Source organism: Anabrus simplex, chromosome 10, assembly GCF_040414725.1.
Source record: "Anabrus simplex isolate iqAnaSimp1 chromosome 10, ASM4041472v1, whole genome shotgun sequence".
Lineage (NCBI taxonomy): Eukaryota > Metazoa > Arthropoda > Insecta > Orthoptera > Tettigoniidae > Anabrus > Anabrus simplex.
Window position 1 is genome coordinate 108,274,260 of NC_090274.1, and position 20,947 is coordinate 108,295,206.

General features: G+C 40.7%; 1 protein-coding gene across 1 annotated transcript in view; it reads left to right on the forward strand.

Annotated features, from left to right (window-relative positions):
* The first annotated feature begins 4,367 nt into the window (after nt 1-4,367).
* The window catches only part of LOC136882362 (peroxisomal membrane protein 2), a 41,749-nt gene continuing 25,169 nt past the window's right edge, over nt 4,368-20,947 (forward strand). Inside the window, exons 1-2 of the mRNA XM_067154972.2 lie at nt 4,368-4,625; nt 4,717-4,812. Coding sequence (XP_067011073.1) covers nt 4,537-4,625; nt 4,717-4,812 — 185 coding nt within the window. The 5' untranslated portion in view covers nt 4,368-4,536. The remainder of the gene's footprint in view (nt 4,626-4,716; nt 4,813-20,947) is intronic.

Genomic DNA, 20,947 nt, shown 5'->3' on the forward strand with positions numbered 1-20,947 from the left:
CTACCGAGAGCAGGTGTGATGACACTATTATTGGTTGACCGCACTGTTTCTTCATGATCAATATTACTAGAAATGTCCATGTCCGGTGAACCCTCACTATCGAAAAACCTTGCACTAGAGAATACTGCACTTGACGCCCACGTACCAATTAAGAAAGTGGAACCGCACACTACCACTCTTCGAAGCGAACTAAGCTGATCATCGTAAACAAACTAACCGCGATGTCGCCATCACCAAAGCAAGGGAATTATGGAAATAAAAGCGGCCAGGGCCACAGACTCTGCGAGAATACGTTGTGATTGGCCAGGTCGTATTATCGCAGTGTTATACCAAATACAGTAGAGATAATACGCGACACTGAGCGAGATATCGAGAGACAGCTACTGGAGCTCACTCTAGACCTGAACAGTACTGATTCTCTCATAAGAGCACGTGTATTTTTGTATGAAGTTTTTGGTGTATGCGTTTTCAGTGAGTTGACATAAATAAATAGTAGTGTGTGTCATTCCTTGACATCTCCTCTCAACATGAGGGGAAAGGTATGTGCTGTGTTTGGCTGCAGTAATTACGAAGTAAAGAAAATTGCGCGGTCGTTCTTCAGGTTCCCTCGTGACAAGAACATGTAAGTAATATTGTGTTTGCATATATATTCTTCCAGTGACAGAGATTTTTATAGTACTTCATAATCTTCTGACCTGCTTGACCCATATTTTAACTGGCATAAAATGTAATACGCATATTTTATTCTATAGTGCAGCAGTTAACCTTCAATACCGATGTGTTGTTGTAGGTGTGATCTGTGGGTTTTGAAATGTCACAGAAGCGATTTGGATAAGGTGTACAAGAAAGAAGGGACGTTACGCTTATATAAGATTTATAAGATCTGTTCAGATCATTTCCAGGCCAGCGACTTTAGCAATCCTCGACAATACAGCCAAGGGTATGTTACATTTTTGCTCTAACTGTACGTAAATATTCCTTAAAGCATCACTATCGACAACATGTTCATACTTTTCTTTCTTTATCCCTCTTCTCAAATTAAAGCCGGGATTTTATAGATTATCTTTCTGTTAGTAGGCTTCATGTTAGGAGGAAAATTGTCCAGCTATTAAATGTTAATTCGCCGGGCTGAGTGGCTCAGACGGTTAAGGCGCTGGCCTTCTGACCCCAACTTGGCAGTTTCGATCCTGGCTCAGTCCGGTGGTATTTGAAGGTGCTCAAATACGTCAGCCTCGTGTCGGTAGATTTATTGGCACGTAAAAGAACTCCTGCGGGACTAAATTCCGGCACCTTAGCGTCTCCGAAAACCGTAGAAGAGTAGTTAGTGGGACGTAAAACAAAAAACATTATGATTGTTATTAAATGTTAATTCATTGCATCATATGTGTAAGGAATATCTTTCTGCTAGTAGGCTTCATGTTAAGAGAAAAATTATCCAGCTATTAAATGTTAATTCATTGTATCATATGTGTAAGGAATGTGCCGATATTTTTCTTGACAAGTGTCTTAATGTGATGATACAATGTTTTAAATGAGAAAAAAGACAAATCCAACCTAAGTGTTCAGGCAGAAATGCTAAAGCTAAAAAGGTAATGCATAAATGAAAGATCAAGCCATTTCACACCAGTCCATTTCACTTCTTATTTATATGTCTAGTGCGGAAACTTCGAGGCACCACCTGGGGAGCTCACCCTTGCACTGTGAGAACAAGCGCGCTAGCACTGTGCTACTCCACTGCTGAGTATGCATGCTCCGTGTGGCATAAGTCCAGCCATGCCAAAAACATAGATGTAGCACTAAATGACACCTGCCGTATTATCACAGGTTGTTTAAGACCTACTCCCACAGATAAACTCCACTCTCTCTCTGGTATAGCACCACCTGAAATGCGACGTGAGATTGCTCCTAGGCATGAGAAAAGCAAGGCTATGACTACGGAAGCCCATATTTTGTATGCCTGTCAACCAGCACATCCTAGGTTGAAATCAAGAAAGAGCTTCTTGACAACCACTGAAGCTCAAAGGAACACCACAACAAGCAAGAATCTCAATGTGGCGGGGAAAATGTCAACATTTGAGAGAATGGATGGTTCCAAAGGAAGAACTTCCTCCTGGACATTCTGAAAAGTGGACAACATGGAAGGCTCTCAATCGATTACGCTCCAGTACCACGAGATGCAAGACCAACCTACAGAAATGGGGCCTTCCTGTGAAGACAGTTTACTGCAAGTGTGGTACTAAGCAGACTAACGAGCATCTTCTACTGTGTCCATCTTCTCCAGCCACTTGTACCATTCAAGATCTAATGAGGGCAACTCCAAATGCGCTTGTCGTGGCCAATTTTTGGTCAACCAATGTTTAAAATTTCCTTGTTTAATTTTTGTCTCTCTTACTTTGTACTTCTGACACGATAAATAAATAAATAAATTTCAGTCTTTGAATAATAACCTTTCTTAATTCGTCATTCATTTATCCAGAATTGCTTTAGCAACTTCGAAATTAATATCTCAATACCACTTTCTTTCTAGACGTAATTTATTTATTCATTTCCGTATATACATTTCCATTGATATTTGAATTTAGCGCGATTTGTTCAGGTCAAGTCACTAGGAGCGCCACCGTCGAATTGTCTCCCATTTTAGCAAGGCGAAATCCGAAAGTGTCGCGTATTAACTCTACTGTATTTGGTTATACCGATACGCTTGTTCCATTTCCCGGCCTTGTATATCCGTTGCCTACGCTATAATAGAAGGCCTGGACAAGCCGACACATTTCTGGGCGAACAAAGTAGTTCAAGCAATTGCCGCTTGGATCGCGTTTATGTTCTATTGTTCTCATGTTCTGTCTATACCCTTATATTGAAGATTCATACAATAACGCGAAATAATACATTTTATTATCATTATGCCCGGTGTGAATCAGATATAAATATATAAAACAACTTAGAACACACGACACTACATACATTTCTTCCATTTAGCACTTCATTATCGCACAATAATAAATAGGGAAATAGGCCTAAACAGAAGTACTCACAAGATTTTTCCCTATTTCTATAATTTCATCACTTTTCTGCTCGGAGGCCTGCTCTTGAATTTGTTTAATAAATTACAGCCTTTAGTGTCTTTCTTTGCATTAGTATCAAGAACAGGCCTGAAAAATGTTGTAAGTATAACGTATGTGATGTGTGCTTGATCACAGTCGCGGCACTGAAACGTCTCTTTAAACTTTGGAGCGGTGAGGAATTTCTGCTTTCGGACAAGGTTACATTTTCCGAGATATCCTAACGCCCGCATTGTAAATATTAATACATTTTTAAGAAGGCGAATTTGCGCCGGCACTTTGTCGGGGAGCAGAATTCTCCTCACTGTACTTACACTGTAATCTGATTCGACCAAGTGCAAGCTACATATTCTTGAGTTATCATTACGAGCCTAAATAGATCCTTTTCTGCTGCCCTGTCGAGAAATAGCAAGCCTCCATTTGTCCCCTAAACTCGGACCTTTAGGAAAAAGATGAAAATTTATATTTGTGTATATTTCTTCGCTGTGTCAGATGTGCAGTTAAGCACGCAACAATAAACCACCTTAACCCACAGAATGGAAAGAGAAACTTGACGGCAATTGGACCCAGGGACTCTGAAATTTCGATCGTGGGTTGGCGACCACGGAGCCCTTAGCTGAGTTCTGGCATTTCTTCCACTTACTTGTGCCAGGCTCATCACTTTCGTCTATCCTATCCGACCTTCCTTGGTCAACTGTGACCCCGACACTATTAGGCTTCCAAGGGCTAGGGAGTCTTTCATTTTCACGCCCTTCGTGGCCATTGTTTTCCTCTGGCTGATATTTTCATTTTTCGAATTGTCTGGTCCCTTCCAGTTTCTCTCTCTGATTAGTGTTATATAGAGGATGGTTGCCTAGTTGTACTTCCTATTAAAACAATAATCACCACCACCACCTTTACGGTGATTTGGAAGCGCGTAACTAAACAAATGTTAAGTGCATCTCAGCAACCATCCATATATTGCAAATTGTGAGACCAAATAAATTAAAAAACGACAAAACTCTTCATATTTCATGTTAGATAAGGGCTTTCCTTATAAAACGAAGTTTAATATGTTATTTCTTCTCATAAAACATATTGCAGTAACACAGGTAATCATAGAATTCGCGCCAAACATAGAACATAAACGCGAACCTAGCGGTGGAAAAGAAAAAAATATTACCCCGCTTTTAATGCAAGAAATTGGCTCCCTGTCCAGGCCTTCTAGTATCTAGTAGGCTTTGGTATATCTCGTAGGCAACGATAAGATTCACGAAAGAGGAAGAAGAAGAAGATCACTTTGATTGGCTCAATTACGATCTACAGATCCCAAATCAACTTCACGAACAGAACAGAACGATCTACAGATCAGATCTTGAATCAGTTTAGTGTGGTTATCAGTTATTATGTGACTCGTCATTTTTCGTACATGATACTTGATTCCAAGTATAGCATCGATTGATTTTGTTGATTTCCATTTCATTTAGCTACAGAAATGTCTCTATCCAAATATGTTTATCAAATGCTGGGGAGCTATATGGAACAGCTGCATTATCACCCTATAAGAACGAAGTCAATAAGCAGGTAATCGTAGGTTATTATTCCATCTCTCTTGAATTCATCCAGAACTATCAGCAATACTAGGATTAAATCAATGTATGTATTTTGTTTGCAGTTGTGTTATAGCGTTGTCGGGAAACGTTGTCTCGCAGTACATGTCCGGTGCCAAAGTCCTAAATCAAGACAGCTTGATCGCATTTGGTTTGTTTGGGTAAGTACTATACTTTTACTTCATAATAACCATTAACCGCTTCCGAAATTACCATAAAATATATCTGCATTACAAAATCAAGATTGGTCCTGTATGATTTTGTTCGGAAGCTTTGTAGAAGAAAGAAGTATTATGGACCGATTGCAGAAACGGTGTTTAGACGATGTCTACGGTTAAACAATGCATATGTACGACTGCTGCATTGCAGAGACGCTATTTATCACTTAGACACTGTCTAAAACCGATGTTCAGCCGGTCATGTTTGCACTGTTTAACCTCAAATGAGAAGAGTGATTCACAATCAGAGATTATGTACCATGAAACATGTAATTTGTAGTATCATGTTGAGACGATTCTGGGAAGAAAGGTTACTCCGACGGCCTCTCTGTGGATCGCCTGCTGCCAAATTGCAGCAATTCATTTGACATGTATGGGCAGATAGATCTTAAAATAAGGTTTGGCTTTTCAAGATACTTGTTTCTTGAGACTGACAAAAGGACAGTCCGGTAACTGCCAACTTGAATACAATTCTTGGCAACCAATATATTTTACTATATACATGGGGTAATTTCCATGGTCACTTCGAATACATACATGTCGAAAATACTTGTCCCAATCATCAGAGGTCTGTCACATACATCAACCGGGAGGGATTCACTTATATTTACTGCCAAGTAAATGCACATAATAGTGAAAACTAAAAAGTAGGTTGTATGTGGTTTTTATGTATATAATCGTATAAGTTTTCGTCAACTATGAGATAGGAAAAGGCAAGTGGTGGTGATGGAGGTGATTACTGTTTAAAGAGGAGGACTGGGGAAGAAGAGCCGTGGCCATAATAACAGCCCCAGTATTTGCCTGCCATAAAAATTGGGAAATTACGGAAAACAATCTTCAGGGCTGCTGATGATGCATTTCGAACTTACGATCTCCAGAATGCAAGCTACATCTATATGGCCCGTACAGTACACTCGGTTACACATTACTATTGCTTCATCTTCCCTTCGTCGAAGCTGCCGTATTTATGAGTAGATTACACTCACTTTAACAACGCTATAATCAAAACTACACTTCCCCATACGGTGGTGTGTCGCTTTAGTGTGGATAATAATATGAGATTTAATTTCCACCAAAAGCGATATTCTTATCTGTGGACAAGTCATGCTCATGCTTAGCCTTATTTGAGTAATGTGTAGGAAGAACAGCTGACTGGCGTTCGGCGTGCGCATCGACAAATTTCATTGATTGCGACAAGCAAAGAGTTCCATGAAAGATACTTCTTATCTCCGTTTTCAAACCAATATTGAAACAAAGTCTAGTTAAACATCAGATGAACATTGTTTATGCAGTGGAAGATCGTGCTCGATTTAGATGTTGTTTAGGTAGACATTGTCTAAGGCTTAAAACGGCAAAAATTCAAAACAACTTACATTTTCCAGCGCACACATCTAGGCGCTATTGCACTGTCATTTGTTTCTTTCTCGCTCGCATCTCGTGAAGGGCTTGATCGTGCGGTTGACAGAGCTGCCAACTGTTCATATAAAAAACTAATCCTAGTACAGCGGCGCTCCTTTTGAATTTACGAATCTCGTGGCAAAGCCAGTGGTCTGGATTGCTTAGACCATTGGTCTGGATCAAGCAAAGGCGGTCTGGGGGCGTAAGCCCCCAGGTTAGAAGCCGCGAAGCGGCCCTAGACCTCTAGTATCCTGCGTGACACCTCCAATGGTCTGGAATGGTTAGGGTAGGTTAGTGACAAGGGCATTGGTCTGGATTGGTTAGACCATTGGTCTGGATCAAGCAAAAGGGGGCCCAAGTTAGAAGCCGCAAAGCGGCCCTAGGTCTCTGGTATCCCGCGTGACACCTCCATTGGTGTGGACAGTTGTATATTTCTTGTGCACGGGTTGGTAACGGAATTCATTTTACTTCATTGCTGGGAGTGACGTTATATCCCATTGTGTCTCACCCAATGGAAATGCTGGTACGTAGTTAGGCGATGGACTATGGTGCGTGATGAATTCTATTAGGTTATAAAAGCAATATTACTTCTCGGGGGCGGCAGGTGGGTTCTGAACTGTCGCAGTAAACACATCTCTCCTGTAGAAGGTATTCCACTTAAGATTTCCAACATATTGCATCCTTTTCATGCTATAAAAGTAATGTAAGTCTTACTGAATTTCTACACTTAAAACTAGCCATCGTTTCTGCAATCCGTCTTATATCTTCCAAACAAAATTTATTTACGTTTTGTAAATAACGAAGGGTACATTTGTAACCAGACATTAATTTATCATACAATAATAACTGTAAGGTGACCATATGTCTGTGAGAGGCCAAAGGATGACAGCAAGTTACTTTTAGAGTGGCAATCAGAGTATGGGTGGTGTGAGTAAAAATGAGTCTAAGTGAGAGAGCTTGTGCCCACTGAGTGCCTGAGTGTCAACCTACCAATGAGCTTCCACTCCGCATTTGCGGTGAATAAAAATATAGAACGGAAGCACAGCGTACACTTGAGTGTCTGGAGCAGCCACTCAGTGTCACTGATCAAGGTCATGCACGTGCCATGTATACAACTGTGATAACACTTCGATGACTTCCGGGTAGTTCAATGCTTAACATGGCAGACAACAGTGTGGAATTCCAGTCCACTTTTATCTCCATTTTAAAGGAACATACAATTATGTTTTCAAAGTCACAGTTACTGGATAAGAAGAACAAGGAAACAAGTGCAATAAATGCAGTTCAGTGTGAACTACTCGCTAAATTTAACTTAAACATTTCCGTCCAACAACTGTCTGAATGGCTGAATGGTCAGCAGTGAGGCGTTCGGTTCAGAGGGTCCCGGCTGGGTCGGGGATTTTAATTGCCTTTGATTAATTCTTCTGGCCTGGAGACTGGGTGTTTGTGTTTGTCCCAACACTTTCCTCTTCATATTCACACAACACACTACACTACCAACCATCACAGAAACACGCAATAGTGATTACATCCCTCCATCTAGAGTTGGCGTCAGGAAGAGCATCCGGCCGTAAAACAGGGCCAAATCCATTGGATGCCACAGAGGTGGGAAAAGCGGTAAAGGAGAAGAAGAAGAATTTCTAAAAATTACAAAACATGAAAACAAGACTGAAATATAAAGTAAAATTAAAGCGTACCAGAAACAAATGCATATCGTTAAAATAATGGGACGGGAGATAGTATTTATTTATTTGTCATAAGTCTGTACAGAGTTCTCCATTTTCACAGACACTATACATAGGTGTACATAAATGCCTGGATGAGTTTTTTTTTTTTTTTTAATGAATGATTCCATGACCAAATTAAATTGTCATGCATGCATGAATAAAAGAACACTTCTCTCCCAGTCACGGATAGCCACCAACCGAGGAGAGAGCATTCGGTTCGCAGGAGATAGTAGGTTCAAACCCCACTGTCGGCAGCCCTGAAAATGGTTTTCCGTGGTTTCCCATTTTCACACCGGGCAAATGCTGGGGCTGTACCTTAATTAAGGCCACGGCTGCTTCCTTCCCACTCCTAGCCCTTCCCTGTCCCATCGTCGCCATAAGACCTATCTGTGTCGGCGTGATGTAAGCAAGTTGTAAGATGTGCAGAAGTTGTCATCCTTTCGACTTCCTATAGAGGCGTCATAACTCTGCAAACATCGGATTTCCTCCAAATTCGGGAGTCATAGACAGAGTCAGGCCATGATACATCTACACTGGTTGAATTCTTCCTTTCCATTGCAAGTGGCCTGTACATTAATGCTAGGGACGCCTTTTCTGTAAATGTAGTCATTCCCATCAACATGTGGCTTCTGAATTTGTACATGAGTACAGTCTACAGTTCCGACAGCATAAGGGAAGCTCAAACGTTCTTGCCACTTAGCCCGTGCTTCCTGCAACATTTGTTGGAATTTTATCTAATAATCTGCTTTCATTTCTGTTCATGTCAAAACCTGCGAAAATGTTTTTGACGCAGTTCTCTGAGATTTCTTCACCAACTCCACTCTGAAACCCAGGGTCACCAACATAACACAAGAAGATTTACATTTTTTCTTCATTTGTTAGTGCACCACCTCTTGTTTCTTTGGAGTGCCCGAGGAAATGCTCCGCTAACCATTCAGCATGCTCCTTGAAAATCCACAGCCTGTTTTCAGTCATCTGACCTGGTCAGGAATGGAATGAATGAAGCGGTGAGGATAGGAATTGTGCCAGCTGCCAAAGCCTGTCGCACTCCTCTGGGGCAATGATTAATGACTGACAGATGAAATTCAATGATATTGAAGAGTGTTGCTGGAATGAAAGACGACAGGTAAAACTGGAGTACCCGGAGAAAAACCTGTCCCGTCTCCGCTTTGTCCAGCACAAATCCCACATGGAGTGGCCGAGATTTGAACCACGGAACCCAAAGCTGAAAGGCAGGCGCGCTGCCGTATGAGCCACGGAGGCTCTTCAGCATGCTCCTTACTGGACCTCTATAACACTCTGTAATCAAGTTGAGATGATTCTCTGTGTTTATATAATTTTCTTTTCCGATTAACCACCACCATTACCTCTGCCATGGTATTGCACTTGACAGTATCATTTGGAGTCACCTACTGAATTAGGTCAAGGAAACATGAGCATGCACTTACCGGAAAGAGTGCCTGCTTTATCTTTATTCACCAGAAATCTGGAGCGCTCACTCTGCTACTTGAGCGACTGGAGTGTGTACTCAAGGTCACAGGTCTGCTGTGAGTGACTGCTTCCAACAGGCGGTTTTTGTTCACCTCATTGCAAGTGCCTGCTCTAAATTTGCGAGTAAAGAGAGCGTGCTCATTTTTATTCACACCACCCTATGTCTAGATAGATCACCCGAGCCAGATCATGTGCTGCTGAGAACTATTAAAGAACTAGAAATCTATGAAATCGTAGCAGCAATTTTAAAAATCATGCTTTTTATCCATTATGCACTTACCAATAAAACTTAAGAGAAGGCAGAACAATACTGCTCTATAAGGCAAAAGGAAATGCTAATAACCTGTCTTCCTTTGTCCAGTTATTTGCTCAATCATGAGAAGAATTATCGGAAGAAATTTAGATCATGAATTAAGATCACAGATATAAATAATAATCTATGTGGATTTGTTTCCATATTAGCAGGATATCATATAAATTCTATAGAAGTTTCTGGCTTATTTCATAAGAATTAATCCTCAGTCATGAACAAGGTCTACATATAAACATGGTTATGTTTAAGTTTAATTTTTGGCTTCCTAAAACATGCTAAATTAGCAAACGGTGGTTGCATTGTAGCTTTTCTTGACGTTTGCCGTGCTTTTGATAGATAAACTTGGCATTCGTTTCAATACGAACAGTATAGACCATTGCCACAGACTAGGCTGCCAAACACAGAACTACTGCTGATGGTGACGGGCTAGTCACAATAAGATTCCTAAGGTATCACCAATACGACCAAATGAAGAGCAAAAAGGATGTTACCCTTCATCATCAATTCCTTGATTGCTACAAGAAAAGAAATACTAAGCAAAGCTAAAGATTATTTCAGCATGCGTAATACCTACGGCTAGAACAGCCGAATAATTGTGCATACTGTTCGTGTCAAGAAGAACCAGCAAAATTGAATGGTCTAATCAGGCAGTGTGATGCAGACAAACATTAAGACATTGCTGTGTATGTGAATCACCTGGCGGTCACACGTAGCGTGAAGTCGAGGTAAGCTACACATTTTCTCTCACCCTATGTCTGAGTGAGGAATGTCAGTTAACTTTCTCTCCTTCAAATAATGACCTGCACCCAGACGATAACAGCCCATCTTCCTCCCTCTCCCCTGTCCTGGCACCAGCACTCTCGCCTCACCCCTCTGGCTCACATAGAAGAGCTGAAAGCTATTTTTGAAGGGAGCGTGATACAGGTTGCCACTGTAAGTGAAAGTTGACTGTGAAAATCCATCTCTTTTAGCATCGTAGCATTGCGGGGTACCGTATTCATCATCCCCTGTAGATTGGGGGCATTAGAATAACACTCGATGTATCACCTGTCTGTCATAAGAGACGACTAAAAGGGGCCATAGGGGCTCTTAACTTGGGAACGTGGTTTGGCAACCACTAACCCTTGCTTCCACTCACTTGTGTCACACTCCTCACTTTCATCTATCCTCTCCAACCTCCCTTGGTCAACTCTTGTTCTTTTCTGACCTCGACAGTATTAGGTTTGCGAATCCTAGGGAGTCTTCCATTTTCATGCCCTATTTCCCTCTGATTATTGTTTATTGGGGTTGGCTGTCTAGTTGTAATTCCTCTTAAAACAGTCATCATCACCATCACCGTGACCCTGGCTTTGTTTTGCAGGTCAGATTTAAAGAGCAATATTATACATACATTAGCTTAAACTGTAAATCCCACTGCTTAATAGTGTTCATAGCGATTGTTGTTAATATGGTAAGGTTCTTATTGCAGCAGTACACAGGCCACCTCAGGCAGGGGCAGGAATCATGGGAGACCTAAAAGACAACACCTTCGAGTCTTGTGACATGATTGTATTGCCTCTTGAACCAACTAATTATGTCCATACCTCAACTATAACCTCAGACAATTTGATGGACTTCATGTTCTATAATAATAAAAAGGAAGTGTTTGTCTGTTTGTGCATGATGCCCAGCCAAATCTACGACGCGCAGAGATATGAAATATTGAACATAAGTAGATGGAAGCGAGTCCGAATGCACTTCAAAGCCGGATTTTTCACTTTCATTGGTGAGTTATGAACGAAAAACCGTCGGAAAACGTGTGTTGCTATGTGACAGTCCAACGTGCTGTCACCAAGATTAAATGTATAGATTCACTGCCGTTAGGCAACATACATAAGATAGGTAGAGAACATAAGTAAAGGAGCTATTTTAAGTCCATGGTGTAGGAAGCCATTTTCAGCCCCAGACACGAAGAGCCAAATTCAGTCCGTAATATCCGGAAGTGTTTGTATGTATGTGCGATGCCCGGGCAAATCTACGGCACGCAGAGATCTGAATTTTTTAACCTACGTGGGTGCAACATTGCACCGATCACTCATGGCCAGTGTTGCCAACTTATATTTTCAAGATCTGCTAAATACTACTAAAAATCCACTAAAATTCCGCCAAGAAATCCAATCTCAAATGATGAGCTTACGTGGGGGTCTGGTTCTGAAATGAGTAGGAGCTAGGCATAACCCTGCGTAAGACACTGGGGTGGGGGGCATCAACCCCGACACGGCGCATCCCATATGGCTGATAGGGGATGCTCCTGTAGATATGCAGGACAGGTGTGAATAAGGCTTAGCCAAATAAGCACCCGCGGATCAACTGAGGTAAACAGAGAAATGGTCAACGGCCTCGACGGCAGAAGAGGACATATCCCAATGGCAGAGAGGGCGGAAGAACCGAATCAAATCCACTTCACGTCTGACTTGTAGCAAGCAGCAAGTGGTCAGTGTCTGATCGCGAGAGGTGCGGCTGTAAATATGCTCCAGGAACTAACAATCCCTGGTTCTACACCACTAGCGAAAGCTAGAAGATTGCTTACAAGCAGACATGACTCGTACAAGTAAAGACAAAATTACCCCAGGTGGACAATCCACCCACTCTAAAGTGGCAACCAAGCATTCGGATTCTGGGGAGCTTGGGCGAATACGAGAGAGCAAGTCGGAATGCTCTGATAAACTTCCACGAAAGACTCACACTTTCATTGGCACATTCAACATTCAGACACTGATTCAAACAGGAAAACTGCACAATCTCACAACAGAACTTATAAAGCAGAAAATCCAAATTCTGGCCCTACAAGAAACACGCTTCACTGATTCAGAAACGATGGATTACAATAATTTTAGGATCTTCAAAAGTGGAACAAACAAGAAAATTGGTAAAGGAGCAGCATTGTTAGGAATGGCCTTCTGTGTAGACAAAAAAGTTTTGGATTCGGTAATAGAGGTGAAACCCATCAACAATAGGCTTATGACCTTAACAATCAGGCATACAAACAAAAAATACACCTTTATTAATGTGCATGCACCAACAAATGGAGACAATAAAAAGGAGCCTGAAAAAACAGAAAGATTCTGGGAAGAACTTGAAACAGAAATGGCCAAAATCCCTAAAAATGATGTGAAAATTCTACACGGTGATTTCAATGCACAGCTTGGCAGAGAATACAAATACAGGAGGACAGTGGGAGACTATCCAGCCCACAGATTCACCAGTAAAAATGGCACACGCCTCATTGAGTTATGCCAACAAAATAACCTCAAAATTATGTCAACATCACTCCGGAAGAATCCCAAAAAGCAAAAAACTTGGCGACCACCCATCCATCATTTAGGAGAATTTCAGATTGATCATGTGGCAATATCATATGATTACCAAAAGGAAATTCATGATGTGCAAGTGCGCAGAGGTGCTAACATCGATTCGGATCATTATTTAAGCAGAATCAAAATTAAATTCACACCCAAAGGGAAATTCAACAGGAAAACATCGGTGATTCCAAAATTTGATCTGCACAAAATCAAGGACTCCAAAATTTCAGAAGAATGGGAAAAACGACCTGCAGAGAGCTGGGAGAATTTCCAGACTAAAATCATCGAAACGCCGAAGGACCTAATCCCTCTTCGCAAGAAACCAAAACATCCTTGGTGGAATCAAGAATGTGAGACCGCACTAGAAGAAAGGAAAAAGGCATTTCAAAACTACAATTGTAACAAATCAGAAGAAACACAGAAGAAATTCTTCGAAGTTCGCAAGCATGTATCCAAGATTTTAAGACAAAATAAACGGAAATACGTCAATGTCCAACTGAAGTCAATTGAAGACAACTTCAAAAATTACAACGCACACGATTTCTACAAGACCTTTGCGAACCAAATTAAAGGATATTCCCCACAGAACCTTTGCTTTCGGAAGCACGATGGTAAACTAGCCTTGACAAATAAGGAAAACTGCCAAGAATTAGCTACATATTTTTCACAGCTTTTAAATTGTCCAGAACCCAAAAAGAGATTCCCGAAAGTACAGCCAGAAATCATACCGGAAAATTCGGCACCACCAACTTAAGAAGAAATTTATTCACATATCAAGAAACTTAAAGACAACAAAGCATCAGGGGAAGACGGAATTGTAGCTGAACTTCTGAAAAATTTAGGCCCAAATTCACTCAGAGAAATTACACAAATAATCCAAAACATTTGGCAAACCGAAAAGCTCCCGGATGACTGGAAGATTGCTCTAATCCATCCACTACATAAAAAAGGCAGCAAGTTAGACGTAAACAATTACAGAGGAATCTCTCTTGTATCAGTCACATACAAAATACTATCAGCCTGTCTCTTGCATAGAACACAACAACAATTAGAACCCAAATTATCAGAATTTCAAGCAGGATTCAGACCAAACAGGTCATGCCCAGAACAAATTTTCAACCTCAAAACCATAATTAAACTACGAGCCCTCAGACAAAAGCCTACAGTATGCACATTTGTAGATTTCAAAAAGTCATATGATTCGATAGACAGACCCTCACTATTCCAAATTCTAGAAGAGAGAGGACTAGATCCCAAAACCCTAGAACTCATAAGACAAACACTAACGGGCACAAAAACTAAAGTGAAATTTTTGGGAGAAATTTCAGAACCCTTCGACATTCAAACAGGTGTGAGACAAGGTGATGGACTGTCTCCTATTCTGTTCAACGTCGTCCTAGACAAGGTTATGGAAGAATGGGAGAAGGAACTCAAGAAACGTGAATCTTGGAAACCGATCCGATTGGGCTTTCCCAAAAACCACCTCTACGTACCATACCTTGCATTTGCGGACGATCTGGTGATTTTAACAGAGGATGAGGAGACTGCCATCAAGCAGCTTGAGATACTTAAGGAATCTGCAGAAAAAGTGGGACTACAGATTTCATTTGAGAAAACTAAATTCTTCTGTTCAAAGACAGATATCACGAGCCTGAGAACAAAATACGGTAAAATCGACCGGGTCTCGTACTTTAAATACCTCGGAGAATTCATCGAACGGACAGGCCTTGAGAAGATCTCACAGCAAAACCGTCTCCAAAAAGTCAAGAAGGCATTAGGGTTAGTTCAAGACATCTACAACAAAAAATGCATGTCAAGACAGACAAAAATTCGGCATTACAACACAGTCATAAAACCAACAGTCCTTTACGCAAGTGAAACATTGTCACTTAACAGTAAACAAGAATTAGAAGAAATAAAAAAGCAAGAGAGGAAGATCATCAGGAAAATCCTAGGAGCAAGATATACCCAAGATGGTTACAGGCTACAATCAATCAAAACAACAGAAAAAGTTTCAAACCTTGAAATTGACATTAAGAAAAGACGAATGAAATTCTTTGGACACCTCACAAGATTACCAGAAAATCGACTGTCAAAAAGAATATTAAATTATGTTAGCTCACTTAAGAATTCAACACCTTGGCTGGACGAACTTCGAAAGGACCTCAAAAACGCAAACATATGTGCAACAGACATTTTAGAAAGAGACACCTTCAGACACAAAGTCAACAAGTGGGAAGTTACATCAGAGCAACCAAAGCAAAAACAGTGCAGACCGAAATGGTCGGAAGAACGTAAACAAGCCTTCTCAGAGAGAATGAAAGCGTATTGGAAGAACAAGAAGAACCCAAAGAAAGCTTGATTGAGTTGTTTGCTTAACGTCTTCCATTATTGGGAGAATACGCTAATAATAATAATAATAATAAAAGTAAATGTCTGCACTTACCTGATCTGTCAGTTGCTCTGGGATTGGTGAGATGAATATTCTTAAAAAATCAATTGGTCGTCCTCATTCACATCAAAGAGTTCAAAGGCGGACTCGTCTGTTGCTGTGCTGGTGCTAGGACGTGGATCGTCCATCTGCGGTATGCTGCCATGGTTCCGATCTGGCAAAGTACGTCTGTGGGTAAATCGTAGTCATGGCAACATTTTCATGCACCTCAAGCCTGCCCTTCCACTTAGGATGGAATTAATCATTTGAATATACATCCAGTTATGTTGTGATGTTTTCACCAAGTTTAACTGGCTAAATGCTCTCTCCACCTCAGCATTTGACCACGGCAAGACTAATAGCATCAGTGCCAAGTCAGAAAGTTCTAGGAACGAATTCAAACCCAATACGTCCCTGTATAACCTAACCTCATTCCGAAATTCTACCGTATTGCTTGTATTCTGTGACATCACTGTTGTTAATTTTGTCGATTGAAAGTCAATTTTGGTTATGTCACAATTAGGCAGTTCCGTTTTCTCAGTTAACAGTATGATGGGTTCTTTTATAACCTGTAAGCATTTGGATGGTGAGAGTAGTGACACTTTCTGAAGAATGTTTGCATTTTGTGGCAGACGACGTTGCAATTCAGATGCAAGACATAACAGAAAATTCTTGCATCTTCCCCGAAGATTATCTTCCGCATCCAAGGTTAATATAGAATTATTTTTCAGTTCTGTCAACAAACTTTCTACTTCGTGTCAGAGGTAAATTCTATGGGCTTTGTGATGTCGTACATCAACTGTCAGTAGATCTCCCTTATATCCTGGTACTACAATTCTTCTTCTCATCAGTCCTGTAATCAATACAACCAGATCATTCAACAGTCGTCCAGCTCCCTGGCTAAATTGTTAGTGTGCTGGCCTTTGGTCACAGGGGTCCCGGGTTCGATTTTCGGACAGGTCGGAGATTTTAACCTTAAATGGTTAATTCTCTTGGCTCGGGGACTGGGTGTTTGTGCTGCCCCCAACATCCCTGCAACTCACACATCACCCATAACGCTATCCTCCACCACAATAACACGCAGTTACCTACACATGGCAGAAGCTGCCCACCCTCATTGGAGTGTCTGCCTTACAAGGGCTGCACTCGGCTAGAAATAGCCACACAAAATTATTATTATTATTATTATTATTATTATTATTATTATTATTATTATTATTATTATTATTCAACAGTTTACAAGGATATGCAGAGTTCGATTGTAACGATTGATTTACGTGCTAACAGTTACGTAGCACAAAGATATCTTTGAATTGTCACTGTAATATTTTTCCCAAATGGAACATAATAATTGCTTTTACACAAATGAAGTGAAAAATCTGTGGTGAATTAAGAAATACTGTCATTACTAGAGAAATATCTAGAGAAATATGTATACATACTCACGGGCTGTAGACAGGATTCCCTTGTGTTGTATTCCGCTGCTCATGCCGTCTTTTGTTTCTTTCTTGAGGTCCAAGGTTAATATAGAATTATTTTTCAGTTCTGTCAACAAACTTTCTACTTCGTGTCAGAGGTAAATTCTATGGGCTTTGTGATGTCGTACATCAACTGTCAGTAGATCTCCCTTATATCCTGGTACTACAATTCTTCTTCTCATCAGTCCTGTAATCAATACAACCAGATCATTCAACAGTCGTCCAGCTCCCTGGCTAAATTGTTAGTGTGCTGGCCTTTGGTCACAGGGGTCCCGGGTTCGATTTTCGGACAGGTCGGAGATTTTAACCTTAAATGGTTAATTCTCTTGGTTCGGGGACTGGGTGTTGAATGGGAGTGCTATGTCCGTGAATTCTCATTATCTTTGTTCATATGACTAGCCCGGGCAGTTCAGACAGCAAAATCCCTGGACCAATAAATATATCATGTAATGAGTAAGTTAGTGCACAAAACGAATGAGCAACATGAGAAAAAGACACCTAATTAATTCAAACAACTTCAGTGAGCAAAGACACCACACACGAAAGTGTTAGACAAACAAAACACGTACGGAAGCGTTGTGACGTAGCAGAAAAACTAGTTGTAAGCTAGTAAAGTATGTATAAAGTGTGTATCCATATTATTCTCTACAAGTAAAATATTTCGTACTATTTCTTAATTTACCGCAGATTTGTGTAAAAGCAATTATTATGTTCTATGTAGGACATTACAGTGACATTTCGTAGATATGATTGCGCTATGTAACCCATGCTAACATTCTGCTAGATAAGGTTTCGGGAAATTCAAGTAAACTTTGTTTGTAACATCACGGTACATATTGTAGAGTAGATCAGCCGTATAGCATTTGTCAGTCAACCTAACTATTTCAAAATGTTTCTGTAATTCCACCCATTGAGAAAGGATGCGACTGACTACCACCTCAATCAAAATCCATCTCATGTTAGCCTTATAAATAATTTTAAGAGGATCAGCTCCTTCATTGATCGTATTGTACAAAAGTTTGTACGACAGCTGGCCTAATGATGATTTGGAAAACCATGAGTACGTCTCCGACAGCAGGAATGCTACATTTCTAGGTAAAGCCTCCCCTGCAGCTATAGATACGGCCAACTACACGGAGTAACAGACGCACGGAATCAAAACAAGGTAACTTGCTTCGTTCAGTTTTTTATGCACGCCATTATTGACGCCTACCATAACTGATACATTGTCGGTTCCAATTCCTCGTATTTTCTGGATATCTAATCCTAAATCCGAAAGCACACACTTCAGCCTTGCTACAATTGCCATAGCATTACCCTGTTCAAGTTCTACTATACCCAGGAAAGTGCAAACAATTCAGCTTTGTGTTTTCGCGAAATAAACTATACACAAGGCGAGCAGTTTTGACACACTTATGTCAGTGGATTCATCTAAAAGAACACTGAAATGACTGTCACCAATGTTAGTTTTTAGTTCGTCCTTAGAGCGAGGGAAAAGGATATTCTTTATAATACCACTGCACTTTGTTCAATGTAAACGCAAACTCGACGCGTGTTCCGCTCCCTTAAAAAATAAGTTTTTGTGAGGTCAGAAATGTGATCCACGAATCTTATCGCGCAGTGATTTACACTAAATATGGCTAGTGCTGCTTCAGCTACCGTGCATTCGTTACTGTGTTAAATGCTAACTTCATTTGTCGCTCGGTTGATAAAGGTTCTAACACCAATATAAATGGTCCGTTATTGGACATTACAAATTTTCCAGCTAACTCGTTCCTGGTTGCCAGCGTTTCACCCCCATGTGCTAGGCTGGGCTCATCAGTTGGTACCTAGCACACCTACCAAGACGCTAGTTAGTGCATACCGTGGAGGCCACTGCGTAGGCTAATTGTAGCCACCGGCAGTGCCAATGCACTAGGAGAGACTTTGTTTCATTATCAAAAATTGATGCCTGCTTGGCCATCAGATGATACAGATTCCCTATGGGAATCAACATCTGTATCATGATAAAGGTTCAGCGGCAAATAGGTATATATTTTTTTCTTTTGGAGTGGAGAAGCAAATCTGACAGTTTAGGCTTCATAGTGCACTGACAGTACCTGCACCGTGCATTAGAGCTACCGGAATCAGCCAGCACCGTTTTAGCGATTCGTGGTTTAGCCATTCTTTCCTAAACTTCTGCGTATACTTTTTGACCTTCTGTTTTATAGATTATATTGGAGTGGAGGAAAGATGACAACAAATGGTGTTGGTGTTAAATTGAGAGAAGACCTAGCACAATATGTGAACAAAATTGACCAGATCAGTGACAGGATAATTAAAGTTGGACTTGAGAGTGGAATCAAGGATTTTATACAGGTTTATGCATCCCAATCGGGGAATGCAGATGAATGTTTAGAAGAGTTTCTAGAAGAACTGGAACTGAGCTCGATAGCTGCAGTCGCTTAAGTGCAGCCAGTATCTAGTATTCGATAGAGATAGCAGGTTCAAACTCCACTGTCGGCAGCCCTGAAGATGGTTTTCCGTGGTTTCCCATTTTCACACCAGGCAAATGCTGGGGCTGTACCTTAATTAAGGCCACGGCCGCTTCCTTCCCAGTCGTAGCCCTTTCCTGTCCCATCGTCGCCATAAGACATATGTGTCGGTGCGACGTAAAGCCAATAGCCAAAAAAGAAGATGATGATCTGGAAAGTTGTATTGAAGACAAAGAGGTTATAATAATGAGAGACATGAATGCACATGTTGGAACAGACAGGGAAAAGAAGAGACAATTGGCCCCTATAGTTATGGAAACCAAGATGAAGAAGGGGATTTGGTAATAGATTTTTTGTAGAAGGAATGCATTAATTGTTGGCAATACATGGTTTAGGAAAAAGAACTCACAAAAAATAACTAAATATGGTTGGGAGATAGAAAGACAAAGACAATGATTGATCCTATTCTGGTGGAGAAGGAGAAACGTAGACAAATGGAAGATGTGATATCAATGCTAAGAGCAGATTTCGAAGGAGACCATAAAATGGTGGTAGCCAAATTAAGACTTGTTAAAATAATGAAGTTAATAGGAAAAAGGGAAAGAAAAATAAAGGGATGGAAGTTAAAAGAGAAAGAAATAAGGGAAAAGTTTCAAAGGGATCTGAAGAAAGAAATTCCCAAACATGACGTGAACAGTGTGGAAGAGGAATGGACATGTTTCAGAAATGGATTTGTAAAGTGTGCAGTGAAGAATAGTTTATGAAATAGGGAAGATACAAAATTTGTATGAACTGAAACAGGGCAGATATTGATGCAAAGAGATGACATACTAAAAAGATGGGAAGAATACTTCTCAGAATTGCTAAATATTAAATACAGTGGACTGGTAGATGAGAAGGAGCAAGAAGAAACAATAGGGAAAGAAGAAGAACAAGAAAAGGTGATTTTGATGTTAGAAATAGAAGATGCTCAGCAGCACCACTCAGAGCACGGCACGGCTGGTGCAATGACACTCGGTCGCTAGCCGGTATAATGCACGCTTTTCCTCCCCACTACTCACGGCAATTCACACTTATAGAAATCTAGTGAAACTATTAGTCTAAAACCTACCTGGCATTACATTTGATGTTCATAATGTTGTCCGTCAGCTGTCAAACACGCCTGACACCTCGTGAGTAGGTTTGCAGACACTCGACGAATCTCAGCTCGTATGATGTTCTAAATAACTTGTGTAATGTTCTCTTGTAGTTCTTCTCTCGTGTGAGGATTGTTCACATACACTTTTCCCTTCAGCATCCCCCACAGGTAATAATCACATGGATTTAAATCAGGAGATCTAAGGGGATAATTAACCACACGATCTTCGAAAACTTCCCGTATTACCTCCATAGACCGATTAGCAGTGTGTGCCGTTGCATTATCTT